We start from the raw sequence: 26,183 nt of genomic DNA, 5'->3' as shown, positions 1-26,183 counted from the left end.
AAGTAATATGGTAATCTGGCATTCTCATTCCTATTTATAATACTCATTATAGAGTGGATAGAGATCTGCATTGATAGGAGATTCCTCATATCAATGAAAAACATGTCTGCTCACCCCTACCAAATATATAGTTCTATGTAATATTGAAGTGTTAAATGTGAAAAATGATCTTCTGAAGAGGCAGAGGGAATCCTATCCTATGACAGGTGGTTAGAGAGTAGAATAACATTATAGAGGAAAAAAGGAAAACCACTAAACACTATGTGAGAAATAAAGTTATAAAGATCTTCCTTCTGATGAGTAGTTGCTGGTTCTCTAGTACATAATACCTTTCATAGACGAAGACTGGGGAGAAAGCAGAAGGGTGAGAGAAAGAGTTGAATAAAAGGGTCAGATGACTCCCTCCTGAGAAGAGGCCACTATTTTTTGGCCCACTATCAACAGATTTGTGCTAGCTTCCCAGAGCATAATGTAAATGAAATATGAGAGATACTTTTAAACATGTAAAACTACGAACTTAAAGTAATGTAAATGGTCATAAATTATACTACTATAGGAATACAGAAAGTGTTACCAAAGATTATGAAGTCTTAGAGAAGAACCTGAAGACCTCAAGGACACAGATAGTACCTTCCACACGGCTGCCCATTAAAATCCAGTTTCAGAAGAAAAAATCATTTTGGGTTTAAGAACACTTAGTTAAGATGATGGTACCTGAGAACTGGACTTATGGTCCTAGGCAATGGCTTAATAGATACAAACGACAGGCTACTGACCACAGTTGGGATGCCCCTAACAAGCCTTACTGTAAAGCATATTTGCCCAGGATCTTGCAAATCTAATAAAAAGGGGCTAGCAGCATAATATTAAGAAGAAAACTATGTGAGGAAATCAGAAGTGAGAGTGGAAGAAGGTTGGATAGCATCTGGATAAAGCCTGATGGAAGCAGAAACACAGGTGTTAGTATCATTGGAGTATGCCACAGACCACATGATCAGAAAAAGAAAACAGATGAATTGGGAAATAGGTCACAAAGCCTGGTACAGAGGCCAGATAGCAGTGATGTGAGACTGCACAACTCATCTCCTATCACTAGTGTAGCCATTCCTGCCTACCACTACACTGACCAAATTCATCTTCTCTGGCCAATGATCACATCATCTGACTTCACACTATGCCCTCACCCAGAAGTATTCTACTTTCATGATGAAGAACTCTGAAATTCTTTTAATTCAATTGTAATATTCTGACAGTCAATATTTTTTTCTATGCCTATTTCCCACCCCAACCTATTTTTGTTCTTTTCATGGCCTTGAGTCCCCTAACCCTCAGTATTTTGCCTTTGCTCTAACTCCTTGCTTCCCTAATCTTGACCACTTAAAGGACCATTTGAACTCTACATTTTTGCTCCCTTGTTCTGTGTTGAAATCTAACTAGATGACTCATCATTTTCCTTCTTAGTTCCTATTCAAATGCTACTGGAGGAAGTCATGTAGTTTCTCCTGATGGAGTCCACTACAAGCTGTTGTTATATAGTCCTACTGAACTTCTCACTACAGTGAAAAAGGCTTTTTATTCCTCCCCAATTGATTCTCTTTCCCTTTTTGGCTGTTCCAAAACATCTTTTCATTTCCTATGGTAACCCTTCCTACCACTTGCTAAGCTAAAGATCTTGCCTCATACTTTAAAAAAAAAAAAGAGCCATCTGGTATGACCTTCTTCTATAACTCAAAACACTTTACTTTTTTTGCCCCTTTTTATTCAAGATTCATAGGAAAAGGTAGCCTTTTTCTCCCCAAGATCGAATACTTTAGAGGTATCCTAGATGCTACACCCTCTAGCAGACTGTCCCTACAATCAGTCCTATGATCTATCTAATCTTCAGTTTTTATTGGTTCCTTCTCTGTAGATTACATTCTGAAGTTTCTTCCATCTTTTAAAAATGCCCATTAGACTCTACCATCTCCCTTAAACTTCTGTTCTAAACGTGTCCTTCCTCTCACAGCCAGATTCCTAGAAAAAGGTGTCAATATACTTGCTTCCACTTCTAACCCTTTGTAATCTAGTATCTGATATTGTCATTCAATTAAAATTGTTCTCTTTAAAATTACTAGTGATTTTTTAAATACCAAATGTAATGATTTTTTTTGATCAATGCTCATTCTTCTTAATCTTTCTGTAGCACCTGACTATACTGATCATTTTTCTCTGAATACTCACTCCTGTCTGTGTTTTTATATTGCTCTTTTTTTTTTAACCCTTACCTTCCGTCTTGGAGTCAATACTGTGCATTGGTTCCAAGGCAGAAGAGTGGTAAGGGCTGGGCAATGGGAGTTAAGGGACTTGCCCAGGGTCACACAGCTGGGAAGTGTCTGAGGCCAGATTTGAACCTAGGACCTCCCATCTCTAGGCCTGGCTCTTGTAAAAAATAGACTCGAATACAGGACTACAATCCCCATGAGCCTTTGCTCCACTTCCCCAGAATGCCTTGTAATCTCACCTGGGCCGAGATCGAGAAGATATTTAAGCAAAGGCTTTTGAAGGTCTTGGTTTTTTGGACTTCTGTTTTTGGAGCAGAGGCATCTCTTCCATGATGTGAGGTTATTTTGTCTAGGCCTCTGGCCTAGGCACATGTTTCTTACTTGTATATTCTTAATCTTTAACTTTAATAAACCTCTAAAAATTATATATTCCTTGCAGAGAGAAACTAATTTCTACCTGCCTCAGTCTCCCCCTCTCCCCTAAATTTTAATCCTTACAGTTGGCGACCACTAGATTGGATGAGAACTTCTCAAAAATGTTTTTAGCCTAGAGAATTTTTTTAAAGCCACGATTCTCCAAGATACTCTTTAGAAAACCATCTTGATCGGCTCCTGTTTCTGCTCCTGGCCTCTCACCTGGTGCCTGAGCTGTGCTCCAGCTCCCAGCCCGACCCACCCTGGCAGTCTGTCTCTCACCCATCTGGCTTCTGACCCAGCCGGCTCATCACCCAGATCCTTGGAGCAGATCGCTGAGGACTCATTGCGACCAGCTGGTAACAGTATTGGCCACGTGGGCGGAGGGGAGAGACCAGAGGGAAAGGAGACCGGGCAATTTTCCCTTAGGCTAAGCCTCCACGTGGCTGGGGGTATTGGCCACAGGGGTATCAGAGAGGGGAAAGACAGAAAAGACTAGAGAGAAGAAACAGATCTTTTCAAACAGAAACTTAATAGCAATGGGCTGTTTAAAAGGATTTTTGACTCTTCTGGCAATTTCATTGATTTTACCTGCCTGTCTGGGAGCAGACTCAGCCCAAAGATTCAACTTTAACTTTGGGGAGGAAAATGGGTGGCCCAGCGAACTGGAAGTCAGGCCCAGGGACCGGAGGTCTCTAGTTAAAATCTGGCCTCCGATGCTTCCCAGCTGTGGGGCCCTGGACGGATCCCTTGAACCCCATAGCCTAGCCTTTACTACTCTACCTTCGGACAATAGACATTTAAATGGATAAATAAAAACAAACAAACAAAAAAAAAACCCCAAGGAACTTTGAAGAGACTAAAGGCTACACTCTAAGGCATTTCAGACTCCAATGGTTTATTAAAAAATCTCTGTATTCTATTGCATTTTTTGTTTAAGGTTTAACTTTGTGATTTTAAATTCATATATTACTGGATTCAATATTATTCTGCTTGAACTGAAGGTTGATTGAATTTATTTTGAATGTACTGAGTTTTAAAATTCTGTTGTTTTTCCCCTATAACTGTGTTGAACAAATATTATTGTGAATAAGCCCATATATGAAAAAACAGCTTTTTTCTATTTTGCTGAGGATAGATGGACTTCAGAACTGGTTATAATTGTATTAACAACCTTGGAAAAATGTAATGTGCTAAATACCTCAAATGATTTGATTTTAAGGGTTTTTTAAATATGATTTTGGAATTTTTTTTAACAGTCTAGTTATTTTTGCCTGCCCCTACCACGAGGTAAGGCCCATTCTAGTAGCTGAAGTGAAATGTATTTTATAACCCCCAACCTTCCCACATGTGAATGGAAGTTGGGCAGTTAAATTTCAGGGCATTTGTACCCTTGGGAAAAGCCTCCAAAAGGAGCACCCTTTATTTATACTCTTCAGCTCACTACTTTACTTGCACCAGAATGATATATAGATTTCTTGATTATGTTCTTAACCCAAGATGAGTTTTACTTTGTTTAAAAAAAATATATATATATATATGTTTATTACCGAGGTTTAAAGATTGCTATGTTTGTAAAAATTGTGACAAATGTCCATCAATTCATAGGTTTTAAAAATGTCATACAGCAACTTATGTGAAATATGAAAGTGTGTTTGTTTGCTATTGTAATTAATTGGGCTATTGAGAATTTTGGGGATTTTGATATCTACATATTTGTACTACTGTATTTTTAAAGATGAAAAATTGTTAACCTTGTTCAATTCATTTGCCTTCTACTCACAGTGATCATGGCCAGATACAAAGAGGAAATGGATCTCATTTTTTTGTGAGAATGCCTTGTATTTTCTGATGTCTTTTTAATATCTCTTGCCAATTGATTCATATACCTCATACCTCAGCCATGCATCCCTAACTGATTCTGAATCTTTCAATCACCCACAACACGGGGGAATGTAAAAAAAATCATTATTTAAATTGCAAGTTTAAATTCCTTTTGAGAAGAATTTTAGGTAAAGAAGATGCTACCTCTCTGAATCCAGAACTGAACTGTTGGAGAAGCCACCATGAAGAAGCCTCCAGACCACAAGTTGCACAAAATTGAACTTTGGGTGTGGTTGATTGAACATTTATTTGTATGTATACTTTTATGCCAAAGGGGACTGCCCCCTAACGGCTTTTTGTCAATGTGTTCAGAAATTATTGGTTTTATTCTTTTTTCTCTTATCCTCACACAATTGTAATCTTTTAAGTTTATTATGTTTTTATGATCCTTTTGGGAAAAAATTAATTTTTCCACAAATGATCACACGGGGGGATGTAAAAAATAGACTCGAATACAGGACTACAATCCCCATGAGCCTTTGCTCCACTTCCCCAGAATGCCTTGTAATCTCACCTGGGCCGAGATCGAGAAGATATTTAAGCAAAGGCTTTTGAAGGTCTTGTTTTTTTGGACTTCCGTTTTTGGAGCAGAGGCATCTCTTCCATGATGTGAGGTTATTTTGTCTAGGCCTCTGGCCTAGGCACATGTTTCTTACTTGTATATTCTTAATCTTTAACTTTAATAAACCTCTAAAAATTATATATTCCTTGCAGAGAGAAACTAATTTCTACCTGCCTCAGTCTCCCCCTCTCCCCTAAATTTTAATCCTTACACTCTCAATCCACTGAGCTACCCAGCTGCCCCCTACATTACTCTCTTTTGGCTCTTTTCCACCCACTAAGTTTCCTCTGAGTTTCCTTTGCTGAATCATCATTCAAATTCTGCCTCCTAAGTGTGGATGTACTCTGAGGCCTTGTCCTGAACTCACTTAAAATTTTCCAACCTCATCAGCTCCCACAGATTTAATAATCATATTTCCACACATGACTCCCAGATTTATCAATTAGGAGATTATTACAATAGTTAAGTGTGGTTGCTACATGAGTAAAGAGAGAAATGAACACAAAAGGTTTTTGTGGAGGCAGGAATGGAAGATTTGATGAATAAAATAATAGGATATATGGGAAAGATATACTGGATATATGGGAGATTCAAGGAGTTCATCAAAGGATTTTCATGTGGAAAGTATGTTCAGCATTTCTGTAGGGTTCAGAAATTTAGGTTTGAGATAAAGATAAATTTTAAAGTAGAATAGGCTATTACAGAAGAAAGTAGGTTCCCCTTTGCTAGAAGTCTTTGAATAAAGGTGTATGACCACTCATCAAGTCTGTTATCGAGGACTCTTCCAAGTATGAATTCTGGTATGAATTGACCATCATGAATTGGAAGAGATCACTTTCAACTATTTAGTTTTGTGAAACACAGTCTACTTATTTTATTAAATATTTATCATTTTGATTAAGCTTGAGATTTCCTAACTCTACCCAAAAGAAACTTGATTACCTCTTTCAATATTTCTTCAGAACCTTCAAATGTACAATGTTTATGGTGTGCCATAAAATAAGAAAGTGACATTCCATCAAAATAGAGGTGAACAGATAATTTTCCCCATGGATTTTCAGGTAATTCCTATTAAGTACAATTAGAAGACTGTTAAGTTTCAAAACACAATACTATCTTAATGTGAGAGCTGAACATTTTTATAATTCCACAAAACTACAATTATGCTCTAAGCAAAATAGAAAGGCTGTAAGTCACAGCACTAAATTATAAAATTTTCAAAAGTACTTTTCCTTTATTTACAAGAAGCTAATCAATGTATTAGGCTGTAAAATGACAACACCTATCATTCACATAATAATTTAAAGCTTATAAAATGCTTTCTTCACAAGTTGCCCAAGATCATACCAGTATTAAACGTCTGAGCAAAATTTACTCACTCCAGTTCCAGAGCTCTCCACTATATCACAATTCCTAAAAACTATCTACATGAATCTAGAACCCAAAATTTAGGAAGAATATTAAAGATAAAAAATTAAAAAATTTACATGAAAATTACCTTCATACATCTATTAACAGCAATCTAAAGCAACTAAGATTATCAGACCTCAGTTATGTTGTGGCTGTCTATACTATGCTATAACCTCAAGTCTGGAGTACTTCCATAAGTCCCCCCACTTTAGTTCTTCCTACATAATTGCCAAGTTAATTTTCTAATGCACAGCTTTAAATATAATTTCCCTATTCATATATGACTTAATGATTCTCTAATGGTTTTAGGACTCAAGTGAAAAATCCTTAGTCTGGCATTTACATCCTCACAAATTCTTCTCCCCATCTCCAACAAATTCTTCTCATTATTCCCCTATAGCAACATTGTATTTTGGCCAAATTATATACTATTTTCAGTGAAAATTTTATTCTTGTTTCAAAGGCTATCCAACCCTCTACCTTTTCCTCAGTGCCCAGAAAACCATAACTTTCCTCCTTTGAAGTCTTGTAATCCTGAAGGATTGTCTTTTTTTCCCCCTTCAAACTCTTTCCTTATGTCTTAGCAGCAATACAAGTATTGGTTCCAAGGCAGAAGAGTGGTAAGGTCTAGGCAATTAGGGTTAAGTGACTTACCCAAGGTCATAAAGCTAGGAAGTATCTGAGGCCAATTTGAACATAGGTCCTCTCCACTCCAGGCCTGGCTCTCTATCCACTAAGTCATTTAAACTGCCACTTTTTGTTTTTCTTTTTCTGATTAAAGACATCTCTTTGGAATGAGGATCCTCTCTTAAAATCTTGCAGGGTGCCCAATCGATAGTGATACCCTCCCCTCTTAAAAACATGTTTCTTTTTGCATTTGATAATGTTTCTTAGAATCACAGGATTAGGATAAGAGTTTTACAGCTGAAAAGCACTTTAAAAGTCAGCGAGACCAACCTTTTTTTAAAGAAGAGGGCATTAAAGTTCAAGAGGATCAAATGATTTGCATAGGATCAAAATAGCATTAATTAGCTCAGCCAGATTTCTAATTCAAGTCCTAGAAATCCAAAACCAGTGTTATTTTTACTATACCACCACTACCTCTGACTGCAGTCCATAAATTAAGACAAAGTAATATTTATTTAGCAACATGGAACTAAGGCTAACTGCTCTATGTACCCTTTAAAAAATTTTACACACTCCTAAAACTAAGCTTTTTTAAAAGTTTAGAATAAAAATGTCCATTCCCTTTATGTATCAATTATTCACTTACATATATGCAAAAAGTACATGTTTATTGTTTTAAAGATCTAGGTTTAGATATCATTTCTTCCCTCAAATCAATTCTTTTAAGGAGTTATAATGACATCAATAGAAATAATTTAAGCTTTTTAAACAATGATGTGAATTACCATGTTATGAATTTCCACCTCTCTCTTTGGTAGTAGTTCTTGAAGTAGTTCTACAGCATCTGGCTGCCAGAAATTTCCAATCTAATTGGCATAAAAAAAATCTGTCATTTTCCATTATAAAAACAACATGCATTACAACAAAACAAAAGCCATGGAATCATAATGAAGTTATTTTCAGATAAATCTTCAAAGAATTTGCAAGAGAAAACATTGCTGAATTTTGGTTTATGCCTGTGATTTTACTGATGTAATGAATTATGCAACTTGATCACAATTTATGGTTTTGAAGAGTTGTCTAGTGTCATACTGATAGTATGGATAGGGGAAATTTAAATCTCGGTTTTCTTATATTCCAAATTTTCCACACTTTGAGTCCAGAATTCTATTTACTACATGATACCTCTCTTCTATACTTATATGTTGCAAAATTCTTCTATCTGAAGTAATCTGATGTAATTTGATTAAGCCCTGACTAATAACTCTTATGACATCAATTTAATCAGTCAATTGTGAAACAGAAATATTAGAAAATGTATTCATTCATGTATATTCAACAAATACTATTCCATTATGCTGAAACACAAGGGGGAAAAACATAATGGCTGGCTTAAAACTCCTTGAGTCATCTCTTAAAACCAAAGAAATACTTACCCCATGGATAATCAAAGTCTGCACCTAATGTTGTTTCAGGAAGGTTATAGGACAGCGGTTCTCAACCTCTCAATTTGTAGCAATAAGAATACATAATGCATATCAGGTATTTACATTCCAAATCATAACTGTAGCAAAATTACAGTTTTGAAGTAGCCACCAAAATAATTTTTTAGTTTGGGGTCATCGCTGTAAACCTTAAAATTTCTTAGACTTATGAATGTTGGAAATTTCCCCACTGGGAAATTTCATACTTGAAAAATTTCCTACTGATAGTAAGAACTCTATTGGAATGTGAAAACCCCTTGGCATGGGAGGATCCTTCTCCTCCCTACTTAAGACTACTTTAGGACAGAAACCTTTTGCTGAACAATGGAAAGGGTTTTGACCTATGCTTAAGCATAGAACAGGAATATCTTTGAGTCATGATTGATTTTAGAATTGATACAATGGAGATACTTGGAATGACAGAACCAGGTCTTGGAACTACAATCTTCACCCTACTCAGAGTAACAGGGTTTAGGAAGGGCTGCAGCAAGGATCAAGATTTAATTATTTGAGAATATGACCTTCAACAGACATGTGCAAAGCCACAGACTTCTGGGCGGTCCTGGGTTAAGCTAGAGCCACCATTGGCACAGGGAAGACATGGACAGTGATTGGTAGATGTGAGAACTGAGGGGAGGTTTTGCTCTGAGCGAGGTGGCTCTGAAGGAGGACTGAGGAGGTTGCTCTGTTGGAGGACCAGGAGAGAAGGCTGGCTCTGAAGGAGGAGAATTCTCTGGAAACATTTCTTGAAAGGAGGCTCTCTTGAAGGTGGAGCCTGAGGTTGACATGAGAAGCCTTACCTAGAGAGATCTTGGGTGAGTGATAAAACCAACTGACTGATTCATTCATTCTAATTCCTTCCTTACTTTCTCTCTTTTTCTATTGATTAATCAGTGTATTATAAATTAAATTTCTCTATAAAACCCAGTTGGCTTGAGCATATTCATAAATTGGGAATATATTCCCTGGCGACCATCTTATATATATATAAACCCAAGACACAGTAGAAAACATATTTCAGCGGTCATAATTGTTATATATTTCCCTTGCTCCCAAACATTTTAATTATCACATCGCAAGATGAGGAACTGTATTGCAGTTAGAAAGGTTGAGAACCACTGCTATAGGAAGTTCTTAGCTTCCGGTGGATGGAGAGCCAGGCCTAGAGATGGGAGGTCTGTTTTTAAATTTGGCCTCAGACACTTCCTGTGTGACCCTGGGCAAGTCACTTAAGGAACTATTGCCTAGCTCTTACAGCTCTTCTTCCTTGAAACCAATATAGAGTACTGATTCTAAAGAGGAAGGTAAGGGTTTAAAAAAAGTCTCAACTGCCCTCCTCAGTAAAATATACTTCAAATCATCCAGGCATAAGAACACAGAACACCAAAAGCAAACTAAATCACAACATAAACTATGATCTTTATGGTTGTTTCTAGCTCTGTTCATGTGGTTATTATACTGAACACAACTTTATGGCAGTGAATCATGGATAATACATCTTACACACTGGACATTTCATCAATCATCATGGCAGAAATAATATCTGGGTTATTACACAACAAATTAATTTACTTACAGGAACAGTGTTATACAATTGACATGGAATACAGAACTGAGGTCTATCTGCATATAATACAATTGGGTAAAGATGACACTGTGGGATCTTCTCAGTATATCCATGGTCTAAATACTGCACCTACATAAAAAAAAGAATTGTATTACAGAATTAGTGGTAAAGGAGTGATTTCACAGACCTCAGTGTTCAATAAGAACTATAGCAATTATTCCTAAAAGTTAAAGTTACTATGACTTGAAAAACAACATAGTGACTGCTGTTAGGCTTGTTCTTAGATTTTGTAGGAGTGAGGACCATGGCTTTTGTATGTCACCAAAAAGTGTTAAATGGCCACTCTGTGGGCAGTGGAATGGTTACTGAAAGTACATTTATGAAATGCTTTAACTAAACTGAGAGTGGCATGGTATAGTTTAATAAACCCTAGATTGGAAGTGAGGAGTCCTAGCTCCCAGTCTCAGACTTGACTGTCCACGTCATCATGCCACAACCTCCATAAGCATGTTCTCTCACCTTTAAAATGAGGGGTTTAGACAGTATTTATTTTATATTTCTTTGTAGTTCAAATTTTTTTAATTTTAAATATCATTGTTTGAAGAGTGAAAGATCCAAATCCTTGGTATGGGGAGGAGTCCTCTACCTCTTGACCCACTCAAACTTAACAAAAGCTCATTACCACATCACAGTCTCTGTCTAAAGAGCAGTAAAAGAAAAAATTTTAAAATAATTCTCCTCAAAAAATCAATGAGCCTCAAATGTGAAAAAGACAATAGATTTTAAAAGATAAAAACTATTGTTTATTTTAGTAAGTTAAACCAAATTTAAATATTTAAGTGAAAAAAACAACCAACCAAAGCAGTTCAAACCTGATTCATTTCGTTTCAACTAATATAAAATTTGAGAGGTGAAAACTAGGCTTGGGCAGGAAGATCTGGGTTCAAGTCTAGTCTCTGACACATACAAGTTGCATGACCAGGAACACATTTCTTAATTTCTCAGTGTTCTAGGTATCCTTTGATTGAAAGATGGATTCAGTGGATAGAGTTCTGGAGTCAGAAGAGCTGAGTTCAAATCCAGTCTCAGACACTTAGTGGTGTGACCCTGGGCAAGTCATTACCCCCCCATTTGTAATAATCAGGATTAAAACAGTACCTACCTCTTCCTAGGAACATTGTGAGGATGGAATGAGAGAATAACTGCAAAGTGTTTAGCACAGTGCCTGGCATAAGGAGCATGCTTAATAAATGACAATTCCCTATCTTTCTCCCTTCCACTTACAGAGAAAGCACTAGTCTACAGTGGTAGAGGAATTCTTCATTTAGGAGTTTTTCATACCATAAGATCATATGCCAATTCCCTATCTCTGTTACAATGCATAGTAATTTAATTAACATCTTATCTGGACAGGACTTTGATTTACATTTACACTATCTATAAAGTTTAAAAACATTAGACTTACTAGCTCAGATTTGAGATAAACTAGTGCGATAAGGCTGAATTTTAATGCTTTTTCCATATTAACACTCCAAAACTAAATTCTCCCAAGTAATTTCAAATTTATACTATGTACAGAACTTTGTTCCAAAGTATGGAAATATAGGTTTCAGTGGATCTAGGAACAATAAGAATAGGGGAGGAGGGGTGAAGGGACCTTACATATAAAAGTTCAACAATTCAAACTGGCTTTCCTCTGGTACATGTCCTTAGGAAATAAAATATCTAGTTAAGAACAACAATATCCTCAAAAGATACCTCCCTTAAATGTCTACAATCAAAATATTAATTTATGTTTTAGAATAATTAATTCTAAGTCTGTCACCAAAAAAATCAGATTTACCCTGATAGTTCCACCAACAACTTCCATAACTTTACCACGATACCACACAGTATCTGATCCTCTTACTGCACAAGCTTCTCCTTTTTTCCAGCAGTATGGCTCCAAAAGGCCAAGACATTTAAAGTTACTTTGAATTTCATCCATCAATTTTCTGAGTTCAAGTTCTAAGGAAATGCATAATACACAAACCTTAAGAAAATTACTTCAAATTAATGTAAATAAAATCATTACTACTCTATAATATGATTATATTAACACCAGGAAACAGTAAATAAAAGACTTTAAAACAAGTCACTTCCTAAGTTCTTAGAATTTCACTCAACATCTACTATGTAATTTAAATAATAGCCTTTATTTTCTGTATGTACACAGAATACTTAGGAATCTTATATTATCAGATTATATTCAAAAGACTTGTTCAAAAGAAATGAGAGTACGTATGATGATTACGTAAATGCAAATGAATGACTATTAGATAAACTAGTTAAATTTATGCATGATGGATCAAGACTAGCTGAGTAAAATAGAGCATGCCACATTTTGTATGACACTAAAATGCAGAGCTATCTTGGGGACACAGGCACCTCAATAAAATCCTGTTAAACTCTGTCAACCTTTAGTTATGCCAAATAGTATTTTCATAATAAACATACAGGTATAGTTAACCAACAACGTTCAGATAAAATTACAGGTTTGCACCAAAAAGTAATGTACACACACTATTATAATTTGTCTTTCACAGAAATCTTACTCTGATTCCTCACTGTGGCATGATTATTGGATCTTGCAAAGAATCTTGTTTAATTTTGATACATGTATAGAAAATACCTTCTTGGAAGAGAACTTTTACAATACCCTATTGTTCTATCAGAGAACATCTTTATTTTGGCCAAATATTTGGTTAAAATAATTAGCACAGTGGCATTTTGAGTCCTTTATATCTTAAGAATTAATGTGTAATAGTAAAGATGTGTAATTGGATTAGGAAGTATTTCTTCAAGGCATGATGATGATACTGGATTCTCAAAGGTTGTGCTTTAAGGATGCAGGCTCTGGAAGGTTTTTACCATAACCAAAAAGCTTCAAATAAAATTCTAAACAACAGATTATTATCTATTTACTGAGGACCAGTTTTACTAAGCCCAACTATAGACTTATCACTGGTAGAATGGTTATGTGGAGATTTTACTGAGTGGAATAGTAGCAATGTAGCCAAGGCTTCTGGGTGAAAGTAGAAGTTTCAGGCAGATATACTCTAATGTCTCAAGTGAGTTGAACACTGAGACTGGAGGATTGTGGTTCATGGTTATTGTTAGGGGTTGATGATTGAGACAGAAGGGATATTTAAAATAAATGTAGCATCCAAATGTCATTGTGGGAAATCAAGATCTACTTGCCAGCTTCACACAGATGCCTGAGGAACAAAGAAAGGAACTGCTTTGGGCAAAGGTGAACAAAAGATGTGGGGAGTTTTAAAGCCTCCTGCAGGGAGTCTGCATTTGTTTGTGCTGACACACCTTTGCAACCAGCCTTGCTATCAGTGACCTATAGGACCCACTGAGGGACTTGGCATAGGCAAATCATCTAGCCAGTTTCATTACCTCCAGAGAGGGGCACAGTAAAGTCTCAAGGGAATGTGTGGAAAAGCTTCGGGGTTTCATTTAGGATTCTGGCCTCTCTGCTACTTCTCACTGCCGTGAGGATCAGGTGCACTCAGAGTTGACTTTCAATGAGTTGTTTGGTTTTTGCTAGCATCTTTTTCTGAGCATTAGCTTTGTTGGTCCAGGCCAAGTCCTTCATGATCTCTTTTTTTATGGTGCTAAGACTCTCTCAATTTATCCTTCTGCCACTGAGAAACAACAGCAGGCCAGCAGCTCACCAAGTAAGAAAGTTTCTTCTGGCCATCACTGTTTGGAGTTACCTAGCCTTCATTTTAGCTTTTAACTCTTAAGCCTTCTTCAGTGTCTGCTTTCCTGAATGCCTTCTGATCCTCAGTGTCAAGTGCTACCAAAATCCTCCAGATGTGCTTTGCAATGGATTACTTATTCACAATCACAAAAGCTCCTGCATGACTTGAATTCTGCAAGTTCTGCAATTCTACAATCCCTGTCAAAGCTACAAATCCACAAATGAATAATAGTCATACAATTTTTTTGGTATCCTTAATTCACTGGCTGGCATATAGTAAATGCTTACTAATTATTACTACATGTTGGTTGTGTAGCTGACTGGGTATTTTCCCCAAACTGCTCTGCCTACCTCCATTATATCCTAGATCACATCCCCTAGCCTAAATAATGTCACATTTATGTTTGTTGATTTATCTCAAGAGGTATAAAGACTCTTAATGCTTCACTTCATTTTGGAATGGTGATTATTTCTTTAGCTATGGCAACCCATGAAATAAAGAGTAATAATACTACGGGCTATTATGTCCCCTTTCTAATTCTGTGGTGATGATGGCAATTTGGAAGAAAAATGAGCAGAAGGTGCTAAGAACTAGAAAATTTAAAAAACATCTATAAAAGCATTAGCTTAGCTATTGGTACAAATAAACAGGAGTTTCTTCTCCGACAACTAGTTTGCTAACATGCTCCAGCAGAATGGAATTATATAATCTTTGACAAGCTCTTCAGAACTCAAGAATACACAAAAGGAAGTTGCAGCTAAATGAAAGGATGGCCTAAATTCTTTTAGAGAGGCAGAAAAAAGTAAACGGGGGAGTTGTTTTTGTTGTGTATCTAAAGGTAATAAGAAACACTATTTCTTGGGAATATGTATTCTTGTACTATAGTGTTTATGACACATTTACAAAAAGGCTACCATTAAAATTATAGCTTGTCTGCCAGTTTCTGTTATAGAGGATGAATAGGTTCCTCTAAGAACTTAAGATCCCTCAAATTAAATCAATATATACTCTGATACTTGATGACTTCAATAGAAAAAGTGGACACAGCTGATAATCCTTTAAAATGTTGGAAAATAAGAATCTGGAGAGCAAGGAATAAATAAGATAAGCCCAAAATTTGTAGACTTTACCCAAACTGCATATTTGTACAACATGAATACCTTTTTCCCCTTTGGAGAAAAGAACCATACTGGCCATGATGAACAGTGAACAGCACCACAAAAATAAAAATGATTACATTTTTAAAAAATTCTTACCTTCTGTCTTAGAATTAGTACTATGTATTGGTTCCAAGGCAGAAGAGAGGTAAGGGCTAGGCAATGGAGTTAAGTGACTTGGCCAGAGTCACCCAGCTAGAAAGTGTTAGAAGTCAGTTTTGAACTTATGCCATCCTCTCTCTAGACCTGGCTCTCAATCCACTAAACTATCCAGTTTCCACTAATTACATTTTAATAGACATTAAAAGTTTTTGATAGGGAATTCATTCCTGAATCAATGGTATAGTCAGACTATAAGATGTGGTAGTTATAATAAAAATTAATGCAAAATAGATCCAGGATAATGCTGAGCGACTTATGAGAAAGAATGTTATCTAACAGCTGGAGAAAGAACTGTGGGAGAAGTCCAGAAAAAAAATGTTTTATCACTTGTTTATATGGGTATATGATTTGGAGTTTTGATTTTAAAAGATTACTTGATTACAAAAATGAATAATATGGAAATAGGTTTGAGGGATAATATATGTATAACCCAGTGAAATTGCTTGTCAACTCTAGGAGGCAGAGGGGAAAAGGGAGGAAGACAAGAATCATGTAAACAAGGGGGAAAATTTTTTAAAAATAATGCAAAGCTAGAAGAATAAAAATATTAAAATACGGCATACCATGAAAATAACTTTTATTTAAGCTGAATCCATTTCAACTACTGCTAAAAATGAGAAATGAATAGAATCAAAGAAATCAACAACAATTATGACTATTTCATAGAGAAACTTAACCAATGTAGATCAATTATTCTGACACTAAAATCAAAAGAATCTAAAAAGTGCCTTAGTGAGCAAGCATTTTACTTATTTTTCAAATGGAGAGTTATGGCAGCCTTGGTGTGGTTTAGAATATAAGCTGTTATGTAAAATCTTAAGTAGAAGAATGGTAGAAAATTAAAAGCATTTTTATCTCACAAATTAACAAGAAGCAATGGTGAAAGAAAAAAATTTTAATGTAAAAATGAAGAAATCATAGGATCATAATGTATTTTAGGGGTAGTTTAAACTAAAATTCATTTTAAATGTTTTTTTAAAAGTGCTTCCCCATTTTCCTTTTAAACATATGTGTATATATAAATACATAATATAGATATTTGAAATTATAGCTACCAATGAATGTTTTTTTAAACTTTAAGTTCTTTATTACAACGATATCTCAAAATTATCAAGACAATCAAGATATACAATTAACTTGCTAATCATATGCAATTTTAAATGCACCAAGAAAAATATGCTATTAGAGATTATTTAAAATTTTTTAAAGTATTCAGACTCTGGTCAAAGTAGCAGGTGATTAAGGCTAATTAGTATAAGTAAAAGATAATACTGTATGGTATGGTAAGAAAGAATTGTATTACTAATAAAGTGATATAAAGAAATGGTGTATTTTCAACAATCTGAATCTGAAATGTGCCCTTTGATAGCTTATTAAATCCATGAATTTATTAGTTAATTAATTAAATAAATCCTATTAAATAAATAAATAATAATAAATTTAATACTTAAATCCATGAATCCATGAAATATACTTATAATTGGTTAAGAAAACCTACATGGTTAAAAAAACTAAGGTGATGAAACCAAAATCCATTAACTTTAAACTGACAGCTTATTATTCTGTATTTGCCTTACCTGATGATTTTGGTACCACATATATAGTTCCATCATCACCAATGCAGCTTACTACTGCCTCAAACACTTTCATATTAGGAATAACTGGTGGTTTATAGCATCCTCTGGTTCTTGGATCAAGCACTGCCTTCTTTATGTCAGATACCTTGTGTTCGCCAATAATACCATTGACTTTGTTGAGTTCAAAATGAGATGTGGCACACTTAGTGACACCTCCATTCTCTTGTTCCATAGGGATGTCAAGATTCTTCTCAGAGGATGAATCAGTTTTATTAATTTTGTCAATTCTGTAGGGTTCAAAAAATAGCTTAACTAAATATGAGCAAAATAGCATAAATATAAAATAGTATACAAACTATCAAACTATATACACAAATCCCTATATATAATTTTTTTTTAAAAATTAGGTGTTTTTATATGACAATGTGCCAAATGAACTGGCATAGTTACTGTTTGGTCATTAATACTGATTCAACTGTCAGTGCAATTTCATTTATTCTACTATCCTTGATTATTTTGTATCAGATGGCATTCTCTAATGAAGACCTCAAAAATGCCTTTTAAACTTTAAATTGATAATTCCCATAGCAATTATGTTAAGTAAAGTGTTTTCCCAATACTTTTCAAGACCATATGTAAATCAATGAATTAATAAACATGGACTATGTGCCTATATGTGCAGACAACCCTTTGGGGTATACAAATGCAAGAGGTCATTTGATTTTAGGAAGTTTGTATTCTATTTGGGGAGATGAACAGAAAACATGAACTAACATAACAAAACTCAATGCATTTACTTTTGTATTTCCTGTTTAAAATGATCTTCCCACTCAAAGTTTAAAAAAAGAACATTAAAAATTTCCACATAATTCCCTCCTTGACTTTTTCCCTCAAGATAGAAACTGAAGTTCTTCAGTGGTGTTACAGATGAGTGATTTGAGCAACACTAACTTTCCTGATTAAAATAAAAACATTTAATTTTTTTTAAGATATTTTTTGCATCAAATTAAATGACTTTGGTCCAAGTCAGAAGAGGCAAAAAGTTAGAAATGTAGCAATGACTATTCAGCTAGGAGGAGGAATAACTCTTCTACTTCTCTAGGCAGATGCCTCTCCCCTTTTCCTTTCTGACTTCCTTCCATCTCAGCAGGGATGGAAGGCCTCTGTGGCAGCAAATAAATTATGAACAGCCAGTAGACAGACTTGACTAGGGTTTACCATTGAGTAATGGGTCTTTTAAATATTTGGGTATTAGTCTACTTTCATCCCTGTAGATAGATAGATAGAGAGATAGAAGAGCCAAGAGCTAGGGCTACAGTATCTACCAACCTCCCTGCATTTCCAAGAAAGGCACTTAAACCTCAAATATGATACTTGAAAGAGAAATCATAAAAGCAAACACCACTTTGCTATTCTTCTTTATCTGTGTTCCTTCACATACCGAGTCTCCATTGTACTCCTTCATTTAAAGCATTATTCTATTTAAATAGAGACATTTCTAATTCCTTTCTTGCCAAGTTTTAGAATGTTAATATTAGAGAAAAGAAGGGATATTATATGAATAAATATGGTAGGAGACTATTCAAGTCACCATAGAAGTGACAAATGTCTAATGGGCAGAGAATCCCATGGTAAATTGAAATGATTAAAGGGGTGTTGAATTGAGGAGTAAGATTCAGTTCAGAACCAAGTTTCTTTATGTTTGAAAATTTAGTTTATAAGCAGTCTATAAATACACTGTCTTCTAAAATATGAGACATATGCATTTTATATAACAGATAACACAATATTACATATATAAGAACATATATGAAATTAAAACATGAGTTTCAAGAAATCTCTCTATCAAAACATTAACCCCCCCAAATTTCCATACCTTCTTTCCCTTAAAGCCAAACCCTTTTTAATCAGATAATTAGAAATATCAATACACTGTCCTTTTTCATCTCTGCATAAAATTTTCACAGGCAATGGCCATGTTGTGTGGTTTTCCTAGAACAATATAAGATCAGAGAAATCATGGAACTGAAATTTTCTCATACAATTATATTGATGACAACTTTTTTGTCCCTTTTATAATTAATCTTCATATTTTTACAAAGCAGAAAGGCCTATAATCAAGAAAGTCACAAGATGGTAGCCAGAGCCTTGAGAGACAAGGATTCAAAAAAAGCACATTTTTCTAAGCAAGAAACATTTCTAGTGCCATCATGAAATTATCTACTTACTATATCCCAGATGTAAGTAAAGTTTATAGAAAAAGCACTATTATGGCTATTTCTTAATAATGGGTTATTAAAAAGAGTCATCAGGGCAGCATGTTTCTTTAAATGTTTGCCAGGAAAGCTTCAAAACAAAGGAAAAATCTACAAGAATAGAAGTTTATTACCCAGAAATTAAAAACCTAAAACCCAACTCAAAACTCTAAATGAAGAGACGCCCCCCCCCAGGACAAAAACAACAAGCTGATACATTTCTCTACCCTCCTACGTTCTCTGAAACTTTCAGGCTACAAATGAAAATTTGCAGCTTGTGTAGTAAAGGACTAGGCTTACAGACAAGGAAGACATGAGCTCAAATCCAATGTATGTGATCTGTTATAGCTGTAAGATCATCACAAAATTTACTTAACCTTTCAGTGCCTCAGGCAATTCTCTAACATTAGAAATTACAGACAAATCTGTTAATTTGTATTAATAGATAGTGTTTGTATTGCATGAACTCTCCACTTTAATGAAATCACATGTCTAGATAAAAGACAAACCAACCTCTAATAAATATGTCAATTTTTCTTCAAAAAGGACAAGAACTATATTCATTCATCCATCCATCCATCCATCTATCTATCTACACACATACATAGACTTTCTAGAATGCTGGAAGTATAGAATTAATAGAAATAAATTCTTAAAATAAAGGATAACTAAAAACTAACAGAGAACTCCTAACACCATTAATACAACATAATATGCTTGTTTGTTTTTTAACCCATACCTTCCATCTTAGAATCAATACTGTATATTGGTTCTAAGGCAGAAGAGCGGTAAGGGCTAGGCAATGGGGATTAAGTGACTTGCCCAGGGTCACACAGCTAGAAGTATCAGAGGCCACATTTGAACCTAGGACCTTCCTACCTCTAGGTCTGGCTTTCATTCCCCTAAGCCATCCAGCTGCCTCTGATAGGTTTTTAAATTGTAAAAAATAGAGTTAACTGAAAGAAAGAACTTTGAAAGAGTTCAAAGTTGTTAGAATTTTTTTTAAAAGTTCAGAAAATTCTTTTCCTCTCCCAAGATAAATATATTACTCTATTTTATCTTAACGTTCTTTGGCCATTTTACGATGTACTGGATAATACTATTTTGTTAGAAATAAAGCCTGACTATAAGAGTTTATCAGGAGATTTGGGTCAATGGTACCTAGTCTATATTTATCATTTAAAAGCTGCTAACCTACAAACTTGCATTTTAGAAATAGTAAAAGATGTACACATAACTGAAATAAGTTCCATTTCTTTCTCAATGATGGTAAACTGTAGATATTTCCTGATCAAAATATAGACAAATAATGTTCCTATTTATTGCAATTTCTATAGACCTGTATGATTACAGATGCTACAGCTCCAGTGAGATAAAAAGAAAGACAGTCACAAGCTGTTGCTGTCCATTTGTCACTTCCACCAGTTGGTCTAAAAGGGGGAAAAAGAATATAAGAAATGTGAACCTCAAGTAACAATACTTAATTTTTAAGCAAGCATAGTTGTTGCCTATATAATTGAGAATCACCCTTCAAAATCTATTACTTAGGGATTTATATACTGCTGTCATCCAACTTTGTTGTAGAACTCCTCTTTAAGAATAGTATTCACAACCAATTTAAAAGCCAACAAAGAAAACCAGTCTCCTCAAAAGCATTAGTTGAATATAAATCTACTGAATGCAAAGTGTATTTTGTTACTGTGATTTTTATCCCAGGGCTTAGAGCACAGTGTTTTGCAACCAGTAGATAAATGTGAGCCGAATTTTTAAATTAAATTTATTGCAACTTCATTATCTATCTTTTCCAAACTTGCCTGTAAATTACTTTTGGCTATTTCTAGAAAAATAAAATTCGCCTTCAAGTGACTAAAATTTATCATCAAAGCTATTCAAAAGAATTAACTATTTACAAATAGGCTCTTTTGGCTCACTTTACACAGGCCTTCTGTTTATACTTACCTAAAAGGTCCATTTGGACACAAATGATTTAACTTTCACACTGAATGGAATATTTCTAAAACTAATTATCTTATACATTACTAAAGTCTAAAAATGATCAAAAGCACCTAAAAATTAGGCACTTCATGTTTTCTGAATTGAATGGAGGAACAGACCTTTGGTATTGTTCTAGACGGTAGAACTAAAATTAAAATGAGAGGTACTTTCTTTTAACTCCATGTAATATACTTGTGCTGATGTTAATTGAGCAGCATAATTAAATTAAAAGAATATTTACTATTGCACCATACTAGGTACCAGAAATACAATAACTACAATAAAGAACAAATAGTCCCTACCCTCATGAAGCTTGTATTCCAATGAGGGATACAATATAGACAATTAGAAACAATATAATATGATGATGAAAGAGAGAATGCGAAAGTGCAGGTCTGATGTCAACCTCTCCACTCCTATTGCTTCCGGGACCAAATACTAAATGCTCTGTTTGACATTTAAAACCCATTAAAACTTAGTGCCCCTACTCTTCCAGGCTTCTTACATCTTACTTTCCAATATATAATCTGTGATCCAGGGACTCTAGTCTCTAGGCTGTTCTGCCAATAAGATTCGCTATATTTCTTGGCTCTGAGTATTTTCTCTCACTATTTCACATACTTAGGATATTCTCTCTCTTCAAACTCTGCCTGACACGCTTACCCCCTTCGTTTATGCCCCGGCTTCAAGTCCTCACTAAAATGCTATCTTCCAGAGGAAGTCTTTGTCAACCCCTCTTAATCCCAGTGTCTTCCCTCTGATAGTTATTTCCTATATATTCTGTGTATAGCTTATTTCTTTCTTATTACAATGTAAACTCCTAGAGGGCAGGGATTGTCTTTTTGCCCATTTTTGTATAACTAGCACTTAGTCCAGGACCTAGCACATAGTAGATGCTTATCAAATGTTGCCTAATTAATCTTAAGTCTTTTTCTACTATCCTCATTTTCTAAATTTGTTCTTAAAGTTGCTTTAAAATTCTCAGTTGTTTTAAGTTATAATGACTAAATAGTTACAAAATACAAAAGCTGACAAGAACCTTGGCCAATCACAAACTTTCTGAGCCTGTTTTCTCTTCTATAAAATGAGACGGTTGGATTAAATGAGCTCAAAGTTTCCTTTCAACTATAAATCTATGACTCTTAAGATATACTGAAACAGAAAAATCAAGTTCAATATATTTTAAAATGTAAATTATTTTTAACAATAATCTTTATAAATAGTTTACCTTATATCAACAAGAGAACATTCCAAAGCTAAATTTTTTGTAGTCTTCAGATTTTCTTCAAGTTTTCTTAGACAGTCAACATTTACTGTTACTTTAATACCAAAGTCATACAGCATGACCTACAGGGGAAAAAACAACAACATATATATATATATATATATATGTATATATATATATATATATATATATATATATATATACACACACACCTAAATTTGTATGTGTATATATAAAAAATCAAAATGTAAAAGCTTTTTTATGGAAGTGGGTTGATATATAATAAAATAAAAAAAATTATGGAAATCTTGTAAACACACAATACTATAGGAAATTTAGATTACTCACTAGCAAGATAATATATTGTCAGGAGAGATCATGACTCATTAATGAAAAATTTACCTCTACCAATGTTTCTGAGATTATCTTGAGGATCTGCCCCCTTCGCCACTGTTTTAGCTCAGCCATCTTAACAGCACAATACATGTTAGTTTCCCACAAAACTGGTTCACATTTTGAGTTTTCATAAGCTGTTGTCATCTTTTCCTGTAAACTATATGCAAGGTAAGCATGTTTAGCCTTGGTAGTCATTTTCTTAAGATAAACTGTAGCAAAATATTCTTTTGTAACTTACATATGTCTCATTAATATTTTTAATAACTACAGAAAAGAAAATAAGAATTTCCTTATTCCCTTAAGTCAATTCTATGTTTTAAAAGTATTGTATTGTACCTATTAAGTAAAGTCTCTGTTGATAGCTGTTGTACATAAATCTTCTCAGGAGAAACAACATTAGAGATTTGCACAGGAATTTCCTTGTTATAAAGTAACTGTAAATCCTGATCTTCCAGGAATTTTGTAACCAAAGAATTTGAAATATTTGTTTCAGTTGAAATGATTTCCTCAGGTGAAGGGTCCCATACTTCATCATACTTTTTACAATTACCTTTTAGAGTATATCTAGAAAATATCAAAATATGTTATAAAAAATGTGTCTGACTTTAGACTGAAATAATCAAATTTTAGAATGAACATGTTTTAACTATAAAAAATATAATTTGACATCATTTCAAATCATAATTTAGTTTTTTGAGTTAACTAATCCATACCCAAAAACAGCCACACTGAAACACTACAGTAAGAAGATGGAATAAATTTTTGATCCAAACTGAAAACCACATTCCAATTTAAGAAATTGTATAGGTAAGTGACTAATATCTATTCATAAAATTTCCTCTCTTCCCCAAAAACAGAAATTAGGGGAGTGATTAAGTAGTTTACTTTGCTTGGTAAACCCAACGACTTAAATAAATTTCTTCTGGACTAAAAGTTGTAGAAGTCCCTGTCTAATCAGAATTTGAAAAAGAACTGGCAAATGAGGGGTTACCCTAGGCAAATCATTTAAGTTCTTAATTTCTTAAGCTGTAAAATGAAAGCTTTGAACCAGATGCCTTCAAGATCCCTTCCAATTCTAAATATATGATCCTATAAATTATCAGTCACAAAAAGTAGAAAAGACAATATATGAACTAAGCCCTTCTATCCACTGCCTACAAATACATTCCTGCAGAGTGTTTCAATTAATTTTCCAGTAACAAGTAAAGCCATAGTAGGGACAACTAGAAATTTTGCATTTTATCTTTATTCCTTTGCAGCAAGGAACTCTCCAAAACACATTTCCTCCATGCTACAAGACAAAGAGGAGTAGCTAACACTAAAGATGATAAGACCGAGACAGTTTTTATCAAAAGGCTGAAGAACTGGGTTTACACCAATGATTTAAAATTTAACATTAATAAATAAAACCTTGCATTTAGGTTAAAATTTTTTTGGATTCAGTCAATTTAACATCATCTTTGGGAATCTGAATAGCAGCATTTTAGTGTCCCAATTTTGCCACATCCCCTCCAACATTAATTACTTTTCCTTTCCTATCATACTGGCCAATCTGTTAGGTGTGAGGTGATACCTCAGAGTTGTTTTGACTTGCATTTCACTAATTATGATAGATTTAGAACACTTTTTCATATGCTTATTGATAGTGTTGATTTCTTTATCTGAAAATTATCTATTCATGTCCCTTGCCCATTTATCAATTGGGGAATGGCTTGATTTTTTGTACAATTCATTTAGCTCCTTATAGATTTGAGAAATTAGACCTTTGTCAGAGGTTTTTGTTATGAAGATTTTTTTCCCAATTTGTTCCTTCCCTTCTAATTTTGGTTGCATTGCTTTTGTTTGTACAACTCCTTTTTATTTTAATGTAATCAAAATTATTCATTTTACATTTTATAACATTCTCTATCTTTTGCTTGGTCTTAAATTCTTTCCTTTCCCACAGATCTGACAGGTATACACAATTCTATTCTGAATTTATCTTGGTGTAAGGTGTGAGATGCTGATCTAAATTAATCTCTGCCATACTCTTTTCCAGTTTTCACAGCAGTTTTTGTCAAACAGTGGGTTTTTGTTCCAAAAGCTGGGATCTTTGGGTTTATTGTATACTATCTTGCTGAGGACATTTACCCCAAGTCTATTCCACTGACCTACCCCTTCTGTCTCTTAGTCAGTACCATACTGTTTTGATGACCACTGCTTTATAGTACAGTTTAAGAACTGGTACTGCTAGGCCTCCATCCATCACATTTTTTTTTCATTAGTTTCCTTAATATTCTTGATCTTTTGTTCTTCCAAATGAACTTTGTTATAATTTTTTTCTAATTCAATAAAAAAGTATCTCGGTAGTTGGTAGGTATGTATGGCACTGAATAAGTAAATTAATTTGGGTAGGATTATTAGCAGCATTTTAAAGAGTCATTGTCTTCCCATATCCTTCAAAATTAACTGGTATAAAAAATATTCACAGAGCATTTTTTTATAGTAGCAAAAAGATCAACAGAAAAATGAGAGTACTCAAAATGGGTAGGTAAAATGTGATCTATAAATGTGGTAGAATTGTATAGTAATAAAAAATGAAAGGGGCAGCTGAGAGCCAGGCCTAGAAACAGGAGGTCCTAGGTTCAAATCTGGCCTCAGACACTTCCCAGCTGTGTGACCCTGGGGCAAATCACTTAACCCTCACTTACTAGCCCTTACTGCTCTTCTGCCTTGGAACCAATACACAGTATTGATTCTAGATGGAAGGTCTGGATTTTTAAAAAATGAACATGAGAAATTCACAAAAAATGGTATAATTTATGTCAACTGCTACAGAATAAAGGATAGTTAAAGTAGGATAAAACTATAATTACTACAATGATACAAATGGAAATAATATTAAGACATCAGAAATCAAATTAAATGTAATTTAATATAATAAAAATATATTTAGTATAAGTGATGATATATCTGATATAAATGAAAAAATATTAATGACATTAACAAATTAAATGTGATGGCTAGAAGAAAATGATAAAACATATGTCCTTCCTTTTAGTGGAGTTATGGAGGCAGGGGACCTGGGTTCAAATTTTAGAGCCTCAGTTTTCTTATCTATAAAATGGGGAAGTGGGGTACACTAGATGGCCTCTGAGGTCTCTGTCAACCCTAGCTCTGTGATGCCAAAGATATCTGACTATGGGTATGTGAAGTGTTCTATCTTCTGTTACTTATGTTTGCTGTGTAAGCTGGTTCTGCTGAACTGTTCTTTGTTATAAAGATGAGTTCTGTAAGGGGGGAAAGGGGTTTCAGAAAGAAGTGAGTATGGCATGAAATATAAAAAATATAAAAAAAGTTTAAATCAGATAGTATGTTTCTCAAAGTTTATACATTCTTTACCTACTTTCTGGACTCTGTGAAGATTGGATTTAGCTATCTCCTGATTTTAACAATGAAGATACTTAGCTCTTCTT

General features: G+C 34.4%; 1 protein-coding gene across 2 annotated transcripts in view; it reads right to left on the bottom strand.

Annotated features, from left to right (window-relative positions):
• The window catches only part of RNF17 (ring finger protein 17), a 132,635-nt gene that overhangs the window by 14,089 nt on the left and 92,363 nt on the right, over window positions 1-26,183 (bottom strand). For both annotated transcript variants that reach the window (XM_007495180.3, XM_001374679.4), the window contains exons 21-30: window positions 23,065-23,292; window positions 22,735-22,885; window positions 22,336-22,454; window positions 20,452-20,542; window positions 18,734-18,849; window positions 16,858-17,144; window positions 12,053-12,216; window positions 10,219-10,338; window positions 7,944-8,024; window positions 6,064-6,189 (exon numbers count right to left, since the gene is read on the bottom strand). In XM_007495180.3, the coding sequence (XP_007495242.1) occupies window positions 6,064-6,189; window positions 7,944-8,024; window positions 10,219-10,338; window positions 12,053-12,216; window positions 16,858-17,144; window positions 18,734-18,849; window positions 20,452-20,542; window positions 22,336-22,454; window positions 22,735-22,885; window positions 23,065-23,292 (1,483 nt within the window). The remainder of the gene's footprint in view (window positions 1-6,063; window positions 6,190-7,943; window positions 8,025-10,218; window positions 10,339-12,052; window positions 12,217-16,857; window positions 17,145-18,733; window positions 18,850-20,451; window positions 20,543-22,335; window positions 22,455-22,734; window positions 22,886-23,064; window positions 23,293-26,183) is intronic.

This window comes from Monodelphis domestica, chromosome 4 (genome assembly GCF_027887165.1).
Source record: "Monodelphis domestica isolate mMonDom1 chromosome 4, mMonDom1.pri, whole genome shotgun sequence".
NCBI classification, from domain to species: Eukaryota; Metazoa; Chordata; class Mammalia; order Didelphimorphia; family Didelphidae; genus Monodelphis; species Monodelphis domestica.
The sequence above is the reverse complement of the archived record's forward strand: the minus strand, read 5'-3'. Positions and strand labels throughout refer to the sequence as shown.